General features: G+C 44.7%; 1 protein-coding gene across 2 annotated transcripts in view; it reads left to right on the forward strand.

Annotated features, from left to right (window-relative positions):
- Positions 1 to 17,775, forward strand: part of FER1L6 (fer-1 like family member 6) — a 114,490-nt gene that overhangs the window by 82,789 nt on the left and 13,926 nt on the right. For both annotated transcript variants that reach the window (XM_082235428.1, XM_082235427.1), the window contains exons 27-35: positions 1,004 to 1,126; positions 1,675 to 1,714; positions 5,659 to 5,777; positions 5,964 to 6,095; positions 7,356 to 7,481; positions 9,622 to 9,749; positions 13,661 to 13,831; positions 15,265 to 15,425; positions 16,654 to 16,796. In XM_082235428.1, the coding sequence (XP_082091554.1) occupies positions 1,004 to 1,126; positions 1,675 to 1,714; positions 5,659 to 5,777; positions 5,964 to 6,095; positions 7,356 to 7,481; positions 9,622 to 9,749; positions 13,661 to 13,831; positions 15,265 to 15,425; positions 16,654 to 16,796 (1,143 nt within the window). The remainder of the gene's footprint in view (positions 1 to 1,003; positions 1,127 to 1,674; positions 1,715 to 5,658; positions 5,778 to 5,963; positions 6,096 to 7,355; positions 7,482 to 9,621; positions 9,750 to 13,660; positions 13,832 to 15,264; positions 15,426 to 16,653; positions 16,797 to 17,775) is intronic.

Here is a 17,775-nt window from a genome sequence, read left to right on the forward strand (position 1 = left end):
GGCAGCTGGGGAGAGCTGACGCAGGGGGCAGAATACGCCCCCCCCCCACCGACACGGGAACTGACTCCCGCTCACAACTCCTCCCCTCTGGAAAGAGAAGAGGCTTTGTGATTATTGTCAGCCACTTTGAGATCATCATTTGTTGTTGGAAAAGCAGAATAGAAAGATCAAAATCAAATCTAGTCCATCTCCCTGCTCATGCAGAAACTCTAGTATTAGAGCACTCCCTTCATACCTGTAACAAGGGAGAATCCACCACTGTCTAAGCCACCCTGTTCCAGCTCTGAAAAACCTACAGCATTTAACCTAAATACTTTGAACTGAATAACAACAGCTTGCTGTCACCTTTGGGATGCGGGTGGCACTGTGGGTTAAACCACAGAGCCTAGGGCTTGCCGATCAGAAGGTCGGTGGTTCGAATCCCCGTGACGGGGTGAGCTCCCGTTGCTCGGTCCCTGCTCCTGCCAACCTCGCAGTTCGAAAGCACGCCAGTGCAAGTAGATAAATAGATACCGTTCTGGCGGGAAGGTAAACAGCGTTTCTGTACGCTGCTCTGGTTCACCAGAAGCGGCTTAGTCATGCTGGCTACATGACCCGGAATCTGTACGCCGGCTCCATCAGCCAATAAAGCGAGATGAGCGCTGCAACCCCAGAGTCATCCGCAACTGGACCTAATGGTCAGGGGACCCTTTACCTTTACTGTCGCCTTTGGGCCCCCTTTGTAAACCAGAGATGGCCGGTCTCTGATCTTCAGGTGGCAGTAGGACCTAATCCTTTCCCCCACCCCAGTTGTCCCAGAACAACATTGTGAAGTGAGCACCTCCTCAACGAGCTTTTCATTACCGAAGTGTTCAATCCATGTGGACCCAAAGCATTGTGCATGGAAACATCTGTGCTTGATCTTTTGATGCAGATATGTCTTTACCCTCAGGCTGAAATCGATCTGCAGGTCCATTCTCTCCTCCTGCCATCTTTGTAACTCCATCTTTTTCTTCCCTTCCAGGGCTCAAGGAAATCAACTCGGCGCTCTACCAAGAGGAAAAAGAGGACAATAGCTGACGAATCGGCTGAAAATGTTATTGATTGGTGGTCAAAGTATTATGCCTCTGTACAAAAAGGACAAAAGGTAGGGACTCTGGGACCCCTGTGTATGCAAGGAGTACAGTTTGTGACTCATCTGTGTTGAAGTATGGTGTTGAATGCATCCCCCCCCCGAAATGTCACAGAATGTTTGACTTGCAACTCATGATGCTTTGGCCTGTGTATGTACATGTGTGCGTACAGGCACACATAAATGTATCTAACCACTGTGGACGGCACTTTATGGGCTGGATGAAACTGTCTGTGGCCAACAAAATGGGCCACACTAAACCTGTTAATACCATTGATGTGCCATGGGATTCTTTTACTTTTTGCATTGAGAGTATTTCAGTATCACTAACTATGAGTCTTCAGGGGGAAATTTAAAAAAACTAAAATCTGGAACATGGAAATGAGGGGTGCAATCTTTCTCTTCTACAAAGGAGGGAAGCAAATTGATTTCTACTTTAACAAGAGTCGAGATATTAAAACAGAGCTGTAACTAAAGTGGCTTGCTCCTTATTGTTCCAGTTATGCAAGTTTCTGTCTACCTGTGTGTGTTTTTTAAAAAACCCTCTTATTTTATTTTGAAAGGCAAAAGTGCTCGATTTCAGTGATGGGAAGCCAGGAAACGGTGAGTATCTCCATTTGCATTTTTCTTTCTCTTTCTTGGTTCATGATGAAAGCTGCACAGTTTGATTTCATCTTCCTGTTTGCGAATGGCCCAGATACTCAGCATCCCTTGTGGGAACAAAATGGCTCTTTCTGTATGCAGAAAAGCTTTCGGTCCAGTAGAGGCTCCAGCTAGGAAGGGGGAAAGGTAATTTTGCTGATATCCTCCTAACTCCTGCAGTTTTCTGTACCACCTCCCCACTGTGCCAGAGGATCCGGCAAATGCTCAGAGCACATTTTCATCCAGCACTGGCAGCTGATGGGTGAGGGGAAAATAATGAAAAATCGCCTCCTTGCCTTCACTTAGTGGCAGCGGAGTTCAGAGTTCTGCTGGTGGCAACAGCTGATCTGAGCCATAGATAGATAGAGATCTATCTATCTATCTATCTATCTATCTATCTATCTATCTATCTATCTATCTATATATCTATCTATCTATCATCTATCATCTCTGAGCCATTATGTGTACAGATCAGTCTGGTGTTTTGTGCAATGCAGCCCAGACAAACACCTGAAGTCTTGCGCACATTTTTACCTTGTGTGTAAGGTAAAAGGTAAAGGACCCTGGACAGTTAAGTCCAGTCAAAGGTGACTATGGGGTTGCGACGCTCATCTCGCATTCAGGCTGAGGGAGCCAGTGTCTGTCCACAGACCAGGGGTGGAGGAAGGAGGTGCGGTGGGGGTGGGTTGCCCCAGGTGTCACCACTGAGGGGGGTGACAAGATGCCAGGCGGCACTCACTGTGGGGCCTACAGTGCGCCCGTGCCACCTGCCTCTCTTGTGCCCAAGTGGTCCACCCGCTGCCTCCCCCCCCCCAGCTGTAGAGTGGTTGAGTGGGAGGAGGCAGGCAGACTCCAGAGGCCCTGTGGTGTGCCCAGCCTCTATGAGCGGCTCGCGCCACCCCTGGGCGCACCGCCCCAGGCACCCAAGTGGCTTTCTCCGCCGCTGCCACAGACAGCTTTTCAGGTCATGTGGCCAGCATGACTAAACAGCTTTTGGTGCAACGGAACACCGTGACAGAAACCAGAGCGCACGGAAATGCCGTTTACCTTCCCGTCACAGTGGTACCTATTTATCTACTTGTACTGGTGTGCTTTCAAACTGCTAGGTTTGGGACAGAGCAACAGGATCACACCTCATCACAGGGATTCAAACCACCAACCTTCTGACTGGCAAGCCCAAGAGGCTCAGTGGTTTAGACCACAACGCCACCTGCGTCCTTTTACCTTTTACTATGTGTATACCATCCCGCCCACTGTGGGTCTCCTTCCTTGGAGGTTTTTAAGCAAAAGTTGGATGGACATCTGTCATGGATGCTTTTGCTGACATTCCTGAATTGTAGGGGGTTGGACTAGATGACCCTTGGATCCCTTTCAGCTCTATGATTCTAGCTTGTTCACCTCCCGTGGTTCCAGTTCTGCTGAGGCCCCCCTTGGCTGCTGTTTATATAACAATTCATGCTGTTGCTAAGACATTTAGCTTGGCCCTAAGCACAGACACACCAAGAGTCAAATAAAGCCAAAATATTTCAGGGGAGGCTTTGCTGGAGATCTGGCAGCTAATATCTTGGTTCTTGGCATACCCTGTCTTTTATAACTGTGTCTGACCCTTAATTATTTGTTTGCCTGTTTGCCTGTTTGCCTGTTTTTAAACTTAACTCCACGAGTGTGGCGTAGATTTGACCTAATTTATTGCTGGCCCGAAAACTGCAGGTGCATGGAATTTCAATCATTAACTCACTGGTGTAGCAGAGCTTGCCAGAAATCTAATTATGCAGGCAATTTGTGTCTCCGCATGATTGAAACATCTTGATAGGCCGGCAAGGAGTCCTTTTTTTTATGATTGCTGTATCCATGTCCAAAATAACTTTGCCCGTCACCTTAAAGACAATTCTTCAATTCAGCTGCTAGTGGGCTGCAGTTTCCCCCCACTTCCTTTCTGATGAACCTGGTGGGTGGGAATTAGGATAAAGGATCCCACCTGCATTTTCTTTAAAAAAAAAAAAAATAAATAAGAAAGTACATTTGAGGCACATAGGCATTTTACACTGGTGTGGACCCTAGACCTCTGAAATGCTACTTTAGTCTTATGCAGGGTCAGTGCCAACTAATTTGATGTTGCATCATAAAAATCTTGATGCTGATGCCAAGGGATGGGAAACAATTTGCTAAGCCTGAAGTTAGGCACAGTGGATAAAAAAAACATACTGATATAATTAATAGTGACACCACCAACAATATGGAACTCCCTGTTCTTTGATAACTGGCAGACCCCATTGGTATACTGTTTTTGGTTCTCGCTAAAAAACTTTTCATTTTTAAGCAAGTCTGCAAATTTGACATGTATTTTAATATGCAATTTTATTTTAGAATTTCTATTTTCAAACTGCTGGGCTTTATTTTGAAAAGTTTTAAGCTTTCTTCTTTTTTTACACCTGATTCTGTCTGTGATTTTAATGTATATCTTGTGTAAGCAACTTATTCAATCTAGTTAAATAAAAATAGCTTTTTAAATAAATAAATAAATAAATAAAAAGTAGGGAAACAAATAGGGAGAATATAAAGGATGTGACCATCATTGCTCCAGTGAGAACCTGGTCTGCTGAAGCTAAAGAAATGGGGGGACCTGACTAGTAACTTGAATTGGAGTTAACTGGGAAACCTGTGTAACAGATGGGATAGAATACATGCCATTGATTTAAATCACATCCACCATCATCCCCAAAGAATCCTGGGAGCCGTACTGTCAGGGACCATGCTGAGGTGGGCTGCGCTGAGGAGGAAGGGTGGGAGCCTCTCCTGATTCAGATCCTGAATCTTCCCAGGAGCAGGAGTATAGATTTGGAACAGTGGTTTGCAGAGGGACATAGTTCAGAAGGCAGAAGCTGGGAAGTACTGGATGGGGAACAGCTAGGAGAAGAAACACTGGAAGAGAGAGAGTTAACAGATTCACAATCTCTGGACAGAATTCATCCCGCTTCTCCAAAATCACGGAGAACTCAGAAAGTGGCAGAACAGAAAGCACGGAGGGTACAAGCTCAGGTGACAAGACATAGGAATGACGTAGATTAATAGGGATGGAAGGGGGTGTGACCCTTAATTGGGAGCACCGCCATTTCTTTGTTCTCTCACTGTAATTATTAAAGATTCTAACTGGTAAGACATTCCTTTCGTTTGATCTTTTGTTTACTGCCATGGAGGAGGAAGCCGATTTCCTGAAGCCTGACATGTACTTTGTTAAGGACGCTGGGAACTGTAGCTCTGTGAGGGGCAAACTATGGTTCCCAGGCTTCTTTGGGGTGGGGAAAATGTGATTTTTAAATGTAAGGCATGCATGCAGCCGACAATAATGTTCTTTTTTTTTAAGGGGGGGAATTCAGTTGTTACAGTTCCCAGGAGAGACATCCTCTTCCAACCTTAGTTCTATCATCATAGCATTGCAGCTACTATTTATTTATTTGCTACAATAAACAGAGGGACACAGGTTAAACCACAGAGCCTAGGGCTTGCCGATCAGAAGGTTGGCGGTTCGAATCCCCGCAACGGGGTGAGCTCCCATTGCTCGGTCCCTGCTCCTGCCAACCTAGCAGTTCGAAAGCACGTCAAACTGCAAGTAGATAAATAGGTACCGCTCTGGCGGGGAAGGTAAACGGCGTTTCCGTGCGCTGCTCTGGTTTGCCAGAAGTGGCTTAGTCATGCTTGCCACATGACCCAGAAGCTGTACGCCGGCTCCCTCGGCCAATAAAGCGAGATGAGCGCCGCAACCCCAGAGTCGGCCATGACTGGACCTAATGGTCAGGGGTCCCTTTACCTTTACCTTACAATAAACAGAGAATAGGCTTGAGGTTCATCTTTCGATGCAGTCATTTGTAATGGTAAACAAAACCTGTTCCATTTAATCTCTGTAGCGAAACAGACCTCTGGGCACGTAGCACTGAGCATTGAAGACGAGCCAGACAGAAAGAAGAAAGACAAGTTGCTCAAGAAGAAAGTGAAGGAGGCCCCTCCAAATCTAGCAACCCTGGAGGTAAAGTTCATTCATTTTTGGAAATCCGGGTTATTCTGCTAATTTGGGAGAATCAGCACAAATCCTAGGTGCTCAGCTCACATATTTCCCCAGTTTCCTGCTTCCACTCATTTTGCTTAAATTTTTGTTCTGAAACTGCTCCCACTGCTTTCTCAGTTGTGAAATGTTGGTCAATCTCTTCCAAAGATCTACGATGGAGATTTGGAGAGTGAATTTAACAACTTTGAAGACTGGGTGAAAACGTTTGAACTCTTCCGAGGCAAGTCCACTGATGAAGATCACAGCGACTATGAGGACAGGATCGTAGGGAAGTTTAAGGTATTGTGAAAAGTACCGCGTGGAAATAAAGAAATCCATGTTGCACAGAAATTCATTTTTACTTGGTAATATTTAAGTTTGCTAGCATTTGTGGGGCAGTGCACAGAGTATGCCATACATAGTAGATTAACCAAACTAAACACATTTTTTGGGGGGGGCAGAACCTGTGATCCTTCATTGATTGAAAAACCACAGGGATTCCCTGTCCTAAATCTAAAAAGAGGACAAGCTTTCAGTACCTCTATCATAAATTCAATTAACTCATGAAAATAGAGTTATTCCCAATTTCAGAACAACCCTCAGGCTGTTGTCTTCAGATCACTTAATTGAAATGTTAAAAATTAAGATTCTTATTACACCTTAATCTGTCAACGCCAAAAGAACCAAGCTGTGGCAATGTATTCAGGCCACATTCACACAATACATTTAAAACACCATTACGCCACTTTAAATAGTCATAGCTTACTACACAAAGAATCCTGGGAGCTTTAGTGTTAAACAAACCCTGTTTCCCTCACAGAGCCACAACTACCACAGGTGTTTAACCACCCATCCCTCCTCTCAGGGAAGTCTGGAAATGGTAGTTCTGAGAGAGGAATAGGGGTCTCCCAAAAACTCTTGGGAGTACAGTGCTACCTTGGTTCTCAAACTTAATCCATTCTGGAAGTCTGTTCCAAAACCAAGGTGCGCTTTCCCATAGAAAGTAATGCAAAACGGATTAATCCATTCCAGACTTCTAAAAACAGCCCCTAAAACAGCAATTGAACATGAATTTTACTATCTAAAGAGACCATTGATCCCTAAAACGAAAGCAAAAAACAATGTACTTCAGTCACACAATCAATCAGGAGCTGAGCTGGGTTCCACACAGTCACAAAAACAAACAAACAAAGAGCCGCAAAAACCAAAACACAAAATAAACAGCGAAAACAGGCGACCTCAGTGTAACACTCAAAACAGAACTGTTGCACTCAAAACGGAAGCGTAACACTCAAAATGGAGCACGTTCGGCTTCTGAAAAAAGTTCGCAAACAGGAACACTTACTTCCAGGTTTGCAGTGTTTGGGTTCCAAGTTGTTTGAGTACCAAGGCGTTTGAGAACCAAGGTATCACTGTAATAGCATGTAATCTTTTTTTTTTTAAGATATGTGTTGAATGCATTTGTAAACAAAAAACCACTGCAAGCATGACATTATGTCTGCATCTGCTGATTTCGGTTTGGCACTAGGAACGATCTATATCCATGCTGTGTATTAACAGGGCTGTTTCTGCATCTACAAAAGTCCAGAAGACGGCTGCTCAGGAGACGGAGGCCAGCCAAGAATCTTGCAGGGCATCCCTCCCAACCACTCGGTGAAAGTTCTCATCAGAGTATACGTTGTCGCAGTAAGTATAACTGATGGTTCTGTTAGGTGCGGAGTCTGGGGCCAAAGCCTTGGACCCTGAAGCCCAGCAGGGGGTGAACAACAGGCAGCACCTGACAGGGGCGGGGTCAATAATAATATAATAATAATAATTTATTATTTATACCCCGCCCATCTGGCCGGGCCTCCCCAGCCACTCTGGGCGGCTTCCAAAAGAATATTAAAATACTGTGATACATCAAACATTAAAAGCTTCCCTAAACAGGGCTGCCTTCAGATGTCTTCTAAAAGTCTGGTAGTTGTTGTTCTCTTTGACATCTGGTGGGAGGGCGTTCCACAGGGAGGGCGCCACCACCGAGAAGGCCCTCTGCCTGGTTCCCTGTAACTTGGCTTCTCGCAGTGAGGGAACCGCCAGAAGGCCCTCGGCGCTGGACCTCAGTGTCCGGGCAGAACGATGGGGAGACGCTCCTTCAGATATACTGGACCGAGGCCGTTTAGGGCTTTAAAGGTCAGCACCAACACTTTGAATTGTGCTCGGAAACGTACTGGGAGCCAATGTAGGTCTTTCAAGACCGGTGTTATATGGTCTCGGTGGCCGCTCCCAATCACCAGTCTGGCTGCTGCATTCTGGATTAGTTGTAGTTTCCGGGTCACCTTCTAAGGTAGCCCCAAGCCATGACACGCTCAGTGAAGCCAAGTGTTGCATTGGCCAGACTCTAGCTACCTGCCAGAATGGCAAGTAGGCTGGAGCCTTGGTCAGTGCAGTGCATCGTCTGGGATTATTTGTTGATTTTACTTCCCTATAAAACTACAGTGGACGCTCGGGTTGCGAACGTGACCTGGGCGGGAGGCACATTCGCAACCCGCAGCATTCGCAACCCATGTATGTGCACACGCAGGTTGCGATTTGGTGCTTCTGCGCATGCGCAAAGCGCAACTTATCATTTCTGTGCGTGACCGCCAAAACCTGGAAGGAACCCGTTCCGGTACTTCCGGGTTTCAGCGGTCCGTAACCCGAAAAAACACAACCTGAAGCGTCTGTAACCCGAGGTATGACTGTATTACAAAAAAATTAGTATAAATTAAGCACAGCTCAGTCTGTAGAGCATGAGACTCTTAGTCTCAGGGTTGGGAGATTCCAAGGGGTTGGGTTCATGGCCGGATTGAGGTTTGATGAGGCCCTAAGCTACTGAAGGTAATGGGGCCCTTTATATGTCCAGCTGTCCTTTGTCAACAACAAATTGTCACTTTTTGTGTTTAATATATGCTGTATGGTAATTTATGGACCTAATAGGTATCTAAATCCATTTGCCACTGTTGCTGTATGTAGGTTTTATTTTATTTGTTTTTTATCTTATATTTTGGAAATGTACATCCAGGTTTTTTTTTCCTTTAAATTTTTTGGGAGCCCCCAAGAGAGTGGGGCCCTAAGCTATAGCTTGTTTAGTTTATATGTAAATCCAGCACTGGTTGGGCTAGAAAACGACTCTTGTGGTCCCTTCCAATTCTACAAGTCTATTATTCTAAGTATAAACACAAATTGGCACCACTACCCCTGCCCTGGAACAGTATTTCAGGATTCACATAACAATTCTTCAAAACACAGTATAGTCTAGAAACAGTATTAAGAATCTTCAGCGTAATATTCTATCTACCAGTCATTGTTTTTTTAATAATCTATAATCAACATAGAATGGTTTGAATAAAAAAATTCCTTCCAGTAGCACCTTAAAGACCAACTAAGTTAGTTCTTGGTATGAGCTTTCGTGTGCATGCACACGAAAGAAGTGTATCTGAAGAAGTGTGCATGCACACAAAAGAAGTGTATCTGAAGAAGTGTGCATGCACACGAAAGCTCATACCAAGTGCATTAAGAAGTGTGCATGCACACGAAAAGCTCATACCAAGAACTAACTTAGTTGGTCTTTAAGGTGCTACTGGAAGGAATTTTTTTATTTTGACTATGGCAGACCAACACGGCTACCTATCTGCAAATAGAATGATTTGGTCTTCTTAGGGGGAAATAGGATCAATGGAGAAAGATTTAACTAAATTAATTCAGAAAACTGAAATAATTAATTGAGTCACTTGTTTTGGTTTGGTTTTTACTCTAAATTGGTTATATAGCTTGGGAGGTATTAATAATTTTTCTCTTATTGTAGGCATTTAATCTTAGTCCAGCTGATCCAGATGGCAAATCAGATCCTTATATTGTGCTTAGGTTGGGAAAAACAGAAATTAAAGACAGAGACAATTATATTCCGAAGCAGCTGAACCCAATTTTTGGAAGGTGAGTTTATTTTGAATTGTGTGATGTTCCGGATGTCATGAATTAGCTGCAGACAATTTCTCCCCCCGTACAAAGTGCATTTGTTAAACATTGATGCATGTCTCTTTAGATGCTTCGTAAATTACTGATTAAATTCTTGACAATGTGTCACATTGTCTAATTGCAAATTATTCGGCTTTCAAGTTCATCCGGCGATTCCCCAAATTAGTTTTTTGTTGCTTCAGCTCTTCTCATGCAATAGCACTGATGACCTTGACCACCATCGTCACCAAGGATGTAAGCCAAGTCTGCTGCGACTATCGTATAACTAAAATGTTTAGGCCAGGTTTGCATTAGAATTGCGTCGCATTTCAACCAGGATACAATTTTTAATCCAATCTAGGAGTTGCTTTGGCCATGTAATAGGAAATAGGAAACCAAGGATATTTGTACACTGGAGAAAGGTTGGTTATTTCAGCATATCCATGTATTCACTCCGCATGCTAAAGGCTAATGCAGGAAACTGTCAGTCTGTTAGCTGATATTAATAAGCTGCGGTATTATTCCTTGCATTACTCAGGGGGTCAGCAACACGGTGTCAGAGATCCTTCCTTTTTTCTATATAATTTTTTATTAGTTTTCCATTTAATAATATACAATCGGATCATTGTTATCCACTTTACCTCCCTGGCTCTTTAGAGCCCATCAATTTCCTTCCCTCCCGCCTCATGGCTTTCAAAATCAACCTTTATATCATTGCATTTCATACGTTTTCCAATTCTAGTTTCACTCATTACAAAAAGACATTAAAATTTAGGTTAAAATAAAAAGGGAGGAAGTTTCTCATTACGAGTCTTCAGACAACCCTACTTGCTGTTGTTGTTGTTGTTTAGTCATTTAGTCGTGTCCGACTCTTTGTGACCCCATGGACCAGAGCACGCCAGGCTCTCCTGTCTTCCACTGCCTCCTGCAGCTTGGTCAAACTCATGCTGGTAGCGTCGATAACACTGTCCAGCCATCTCGTCCTCTGCCGTCCCCTTCTCCTTGTGCCCTCCATCTTTCCCAACATCAGGGTCTTTTCCAGGGAGTCTTCTCTTCTCATGAGGTGGCCAAAGTATTGGAGCCTCAGCTTCAGGATCTCTCCTTCCAGTGAGCACTCAGGGCTGATTTCCTTAAGAATAGAGAGGTTTGATCTTCTTGCAGTCCATGGGACTCTCAAGAGTCTCCTCCAGCACCATAACTCACAAGCATCAATACTTCGGCGATCAGCCTTCTTTATGGTTCAGCTCTCACTTCCATTCATCACTACTGGGAAAACCATAGCTTTAACTATACGGACCTTTGTCGGCAAGGTGATGTTTCTGCTTTTTAAGATGCTTTTTAAGACAACCCTGCTAGTGATGTTAATTGCTTTACAGTAATCTTTCAAATATTGTATAAATTTACTCCAGTCCTTTGGGAATACTTGATCATTCTGGTTTTGGATTTTTCCTGTCAGCTTCACCAGTTCTGCAAAGTCCATCATTTTAATCTGCCACTTTTCTTTTGTTGGTACTTCTTGCTGTTTCCATTTTTGGGCTAAAAGAATTCTTGCCACTGTTGTTGCATACATGAACAGTCTTTTATCTTCCCTTGATATCTCTTCACCCACTATACACAATAAAAAGACTTCTGGTTTCTTAACAAAAGTATTTTAAAACATTTTCTTTAACTCAGGTGTCAGAGAACCTTCCAGTACCTCCTATGGGACCCATGAAAGTTCTTATAAATATCTACTCAAAAATCCACAATCTACAAGACACTGTTTGATCATTCTGCTCTAAGTTCCTGCTTGCCTTGGCTTACTGTCTCTTACTTTGGCCATGCCCAATTATTTCAGCAGATATTAGGACTGGGCCACGCACCCTTCCCTCTTCTTTCTTTTCAGGAGAGGTGCGAATAATTTCTGTCCAGTGCCAGATTACCACATAGGAACTGGCCTATAGGCACCACAACTTTTAGGGGCCCTGCAACAACAGATCACGATAATACTGATTAGATCTTGAAAGAAAATCCCCATCTCAAGCTTCCGTAGCTTTTTGTTTAATAATATGATATGTTACTTTGTTTAATAATTGTTAATGTTTGTTTCATGTAATAAAATTGGTTTATTAAAATTGTCGGCTGGTATAATAAAAAATAGGTGGGATGCAGGTGGCGCTGTAGTCTAAACCACTGAGCCTCTTGGGCTTGCCGATCAGAAGGTCGGTGGTTCGAATCCCCGTGACGGGATGAGCTCCTGTTGCTCGGTCCCTGCTCCTGCCAACCTAGCAGTTCGAAAGCACGCCAAAAAGTGCAAGTAGATAAATAGGTAGGGCTCCAGTGGGAAGGTAAAAGGCGTTTCCGTGCGCTGCTCTTGTTTCGGTGTTCTGTTGTGGCTTAGTCATGCTGGCCACATGACCCGGAAAGCTGTCTGTGGACAAATGCTGGCTCCCTTGGCCTGTAAAACAAGATGAGCGCCGCAACCCCATAGTTGCCTTTGGCTGGACTTAACCATCCAGGGGTCCTTTACCTTTGCCTTTAAAATAAAAAATGCATATAAGAGATAATTTGTGATGGGGCCCCCAAGATTTCAATTGCCATGGGGCCTCCAGAGGGTTTAATTCAACACTTTTTCTGTTGGCAACCTAGGGGAAGCTTTTAATGTTTAATAGACTATTGTATTTTAATATTCTGTTGGAAGCCACCCAGATGGGAAACCCAGCCAGATGGGCTGGGTATTATTATTATTATTATTATTATTATTATTATTATTATTATTTTATATAAGTTTCTTTTTTCCACTGATTGGGGGGGACGGACACGCCTCTACCATTTTGTGATCGCATTCCATTTCCTTCTCTATTTGATGTGTCAGCCATGTTGCATCATTCCATACACACACCACCAAAACAGCCGTTTGGGATTTGTTTGGTTATTATTTTTTAGCTGTGCTTCGACCCAAGATGATCATTATAAGAACTTGATAACATCTGGAAATTGGTCCCTGTTTGCTTGCTTTTCTCTTTCTTCCCTGTCTCATTCTACATGTGTATTTTAAGATTGTAAGATTGAGGGCAAGAACTTTTGCAGGTGGGTGGAGAGGATATTGATCTGTAAGCTGTTCTGGCAGCATTTCCAGTTTTTGAGAGGGACATAAATGCTTTGAATTAAAAACAAAATCCATATAACATAGAACTTGCTGGAGTAGATAGAGATGCCTCAATGTATGAAGAGCAAGAAAATTCAAGAAGGTGAATTTTGTAACTGATGTCCAGATTAAACCAAACAGATGGAGAAGCCTAGTTTAGTCACATTTTCAGCTGTAACAGAAAACAAGTGTTGGTCTCACATTTCAATACTGGGAAAAGTTAACTAATAGCTGGCTATAACACAGCCGTACATTTTGTAGAAGAAGACTATTGGTTCAGGGGTTGTTGTTTTTCTGGGGTGACCAGAAAAAAAATCATTCCAAGGATATTTTTCAAAAGCTTTCCAGCAGTGTGGTGTAGTGGTTAAGAGCGGTAGTCTCGTAATCTGGGGAACCGGGTTTGCGTCTCCGCTCCTCCACATGCAGCTGCTGGGTGACCTTGGGCCAGTCACACTTCTCTGAAGTCTCTCAGCCCCACTCACCTCACAGAGTGCTTGTTGTGGGGGAGGAAGGGAAAAGGAGAATGTTAGCCGCTTTGAGACTCCTTAAAGGAAGTGAAAGGCGGGGTATCAAATCCAAACTCTTCTTCTTCTTCTAATTTTTGTGATGGCCTTTTTGGGTTAAACTCTCAAACCTGTGCTATGTTCCTATAACTTTAACACCCCACTCCTAAGCCACTTTCCCCCCAATTAAGTCGCATTGATTTCAGCGAGACTTCCCTGAAAGCAAACATGACATAATTTTACCAATATTTCTGCCATAGGTCGTTTGAAATCCAGGCAACTTTCCCTAAGGAATCTCTGCTTTCAGTCCTGATCTACGACCATGACATGATTGGTTCTGATGACCTCATTGGAGAAACAAAAATCGATTTGGAAAACCGTTTTTACAGCAGACATCGAGCTACCTGTGGGTTGCAGAGCCAATATGAAATGTAAGCTTCTTTCCAGACACAAGGTCTCTGTAATTGATCAACAGCCTGTGAAGTTTCAGAAAACTCCTAATGTAGGGATGGTGAACTTCCAGGCCTTGGGCTGGATTTGACTTGCAGCTGAATTTTGTTCAGCAGTCTGCATCCCTTCCTGCCCATCAGCTGTTCAAAAGGGAGCAGCTGAGAAGGAAAAGAGCTTTGGTGTTGTACAAAGTGTGCACAAAGATAAGGTGCAGAAGATCGAGGTGAGTGGGGGATGTCTTAGCAGAAAGACGAATCTGTTCCTTGTAAACATGCAAAAACTTGCCCATGCAAATTCCATACAACATTTCAGATGCAGTTGCATTTTTGCAGTTTAGATGCGCATTTGCATTATTTGCAGTTACAGAGCTGACCCACTGAAACCAATGGACGTAAGTTAATCGTGTCCATTATTTTCAGTGGCTGCAAGGTTTTTAGCTGGGGCAATCAGAAAAAGGTCCACTATTTGACTGCTGATTCAGGACTCTAAACTGTGTTTTAAAGTATCTACTTTTTATTTTGTTCTGTGTATATCACAACGTTGGTTTGTTGCTATGGCCGATGGCTGACGCAAAGAAAGTTCCATTCATTCATTCAATGGATCTGCTTTGAGTAGAACTTAGCTGGATGCAGCCTTAAAGTTCTTTTTGCCATTCACACAGCCAAACCAGATAAAGGACATTGGACAGCTTTTATTACAAATGTTGTGTTAAAAAGAAAAGTCCATTGAGAAAACGAAAGGTGGAACTGGAGTGGCGTGTCTAAGAATTGAATATATGCACTGCTTTCTATGCTTTGTGTGTGCCTTTGTGTGTGAGTCTGGGTATATGTTAACCGTGTGTTATACAGTGGTGCCCCGCAAGACGAATGCCTCGCAAGACGAAAAACCCGCTAGACAAAAGGGTTTTCCGTTTTTTGATGTGCTTCGCAAGACAAATTTCCCTATGGGCTTGCTTCACAAGATGAAAACGTCTTGCGAGTCTTGCGATTTTTTTCGCTTCCCCCCTTTTTCTAAGCCGCTAAGCCTTTAATAGCCGCTAAACCGCTAATAGCGCTAATCTGCTAAGCCGCTAATAGCGTTGCTTCGCAAGACGAAAAAAATGCTAGACGAAGAGACTTGCAGAACGGATTATTTTCGTATTGCGAGGCACCACTGTAGTCTGCTGTCACAATGGGAAGACATCCCTCCCCCCAAACAGCTGACCATCAGACTAATGTAGTCCACAGCCTGGAAAAAGGTTCTCTGTCTCTGTTCTAATGGGAACTAGACGTTCTTATGGCCAGGTAGTATTCTAGAGCTCATCAAAATTGAATAGTGCCTTGGCAGGAAATGTTCTCATGAGCTCTGTTCTGAAAGGAATGTTGGCTTTTAGAAACTGCTCCATCCATCCAAAACCATCTTCTCTCATTCGCAGTGAAGGGTATAATGCCTGGCGAGATGCCACCAAGCCAACTGAGATCCTGACCAAGCTCTGCAAAGATAACAAGCTGAGCGGGCCCTACATGCAACCTGGGAAGATACAAGTAGGCAACAAGGTCTTTACAGGGCAGACAGTCTTCCAGGCAGACGAGAATGGTAATAATGGTCTTTACAGTCTGATCTGCTGAACCACAAACGTTTTTTCGTAAAGCACTAACAAAGCTGGCTCTGCATTAACATACCCTCCAAGTGTCCCAATTTTCCAGGGATGCTCCTGAAATTACAAAAGCTACAGTGGCGTCATAAGGGGGGGCATGGGAACAGTGCGCCCTGGGTTCCACATCTCGGAGGGTGACAAGGATCCTCCATTCGCGGCTGCAAACTGCTATGTACAGCGCATGTGCGGCATCACATGCATGTTCTGTATGTAACGACGCAGCACGTGCACTGTACGCAAAGGATCCTGGTACCGTCTGTATGGCGCTGGAGCAGCGGTGCCGGCAAACCACTATGTACAATGCATGCGCGGCTTGCTACGTACAGCGCATGCGTCATACATAGCGACACTGTGTCAGGTTCTCTAGCCACAGTCAGAGGTAACTGGCCTCACTCCAGGCATTCGGCTTGAGATCCTTGTTGACCTCCCCGTCTGCTTCTCCCGGCAGGATACAGGCAAGGTCTCTATCAGCGATCCCACTCAACGTGAGAGGGACACACCTCTCCCCCTCCTCCCTGCTACCCTCAGGGAGGGGTAAAGAGACAGACAGAAATCTATTTACATTGCTTTATTTCTGTCATACCAGCAGTATAGAGAAATGTGTCTGCACTCTCCAGACTCCAGCAGTAGAGTAAGAAACTCCACCCCTGTACTTTCAGTACAGGTCAGATGACACTCTGAGCTAACATCCGTTGCTCAGTACAAAGAATAGACTGCCCCTTTGTTCCACTAGTACAGTCCCACATATCAACATCCTGTTTTGCATTCCAGCAACTTGCAGCTGGCTTTCGCATTGCTGCTTTTTCCTGACACGCTGTACAAGCACCCTACATAGCGATTCCCCGCCCCGGGTGTCACGACACCTTCATTCGCCCCTGAAAAGCTATCCCAGCTTCTGATTTGATCCTGGAATGTCCCTGTTTCTCCTGTCAGTGCTGCCGCTGCCGAGCTCAGTGAAGAGGATGAGCCAGCGCATAGCCCAAGCAGTGGCGGCTGCAAGGGAGCATTGCCTCTCCATGGCTGCTGCTCCTGGCCTCCTCCCCTGGGCAGCTCTTAGCGGTTGCTGGAGGGAGGAAGAGGAGGAGGAGAAGATGCTGCCGCCGCTGCCGCCAAGGCCCAGCCTCGTGTGACGTAACAGCTCGTTTTGTGCTCTCCTTCCTTTTGCAGAGGACCCAGTGGAATCCTATGAACACCTTGCGCTGAAGGTTTTGCGTTCCTGGAACGACATCCCTGGGGTTGGGTGCAAGCTGGTGCCCGAACACATTGAGACACGGCCCATATACCACAAAGATAAGCCCGGCATGGAGCAGGTAAATGCTATAGCCTAGATAAATGGCAAAAAAGGAAATCATGGAAAGCTGGGTGGTTCCAGGCTGTTGCTATCTTCAGCTGGGATTCAGTCACATGCAGGCCCATTCGGGTTGGGCAATTATTACTTAATTTGGAGTTATCGGTCTGTGTCTGAATACCAATGCTGAGAGTCACAAGTGTCCTCACTTGTTGTGCTCAAGTCCTTCTTATGAGCTTCCCATACAGGTATCAAGTTGCCCTAGGGGACGTGGGTGGCGCTGTGGTCTAAACCACTGAGCCTCTTGAGCTTGCCAATCAGAAGGTTGGCAGTTCGAATCCCCGCATCGGGGTGAGCTCCCATTACTCTGTCCCAGCTCCTACCAACCTAGCAGTTCGAAAGCACACCAGTGCAAGCAGATAAATAGGTACCACTGCGGCAGGAAGGTAAATGACGTTTCCGTGCGCTCTGGTTTCCGTCACAGTGTCACATTGCACCAGAAGCAGTTTAGCCATGCTGGCCACATGACCTGGAAAGTTGTCTGTGGACAAATGCCGGCTCCCTCTGCCTGAAAAGTGAGATGAGTGCCACAACCCTTTGACTGGACTTATCTGTCCAGGGGTCCTTTACCTTTACCTTTTTTTAATCAAGTTGCCCATTGTGAGAAAAGGATGCTAGAAGGAACTAGAAGGGTTCGATCCAGCACAGTTCTTCTTGTGTTCTTATGCAGCAGTAGCTCAAGCATTAGTACAGGCATAGGCAAACTCGGCCCTCCAGATGTTTTTGAGACTACAATTCCCATCATACCTGACCATTGGTCCTGTTAGCTAGGGATGATGGGAGTTGTAGTCCCAAAACATTTGGAGGGTCGAGTTTCCCTTTGCCTGCATTAGTAGATGCAGGGTTGTCTGGAATCAGCTATGCGGATGAAGGTCGGTATACACATTTTAATAAGAATAATAAGTCTTGCTATTCCATAACTGAATTTGCACCTCATTCGC

This window comes from Podarcis vaucheri, assembly GCF_965113315.1.
Source record: "Podarcis vaucheri genome assembly, chromosome: 8".
Taxonomy (NCBI): Eukaryota; Metazoa; Chordata; class Lepidosauria; order Squamata; family Lacertidae; genus Podarcis; species Podarcis vaucheri.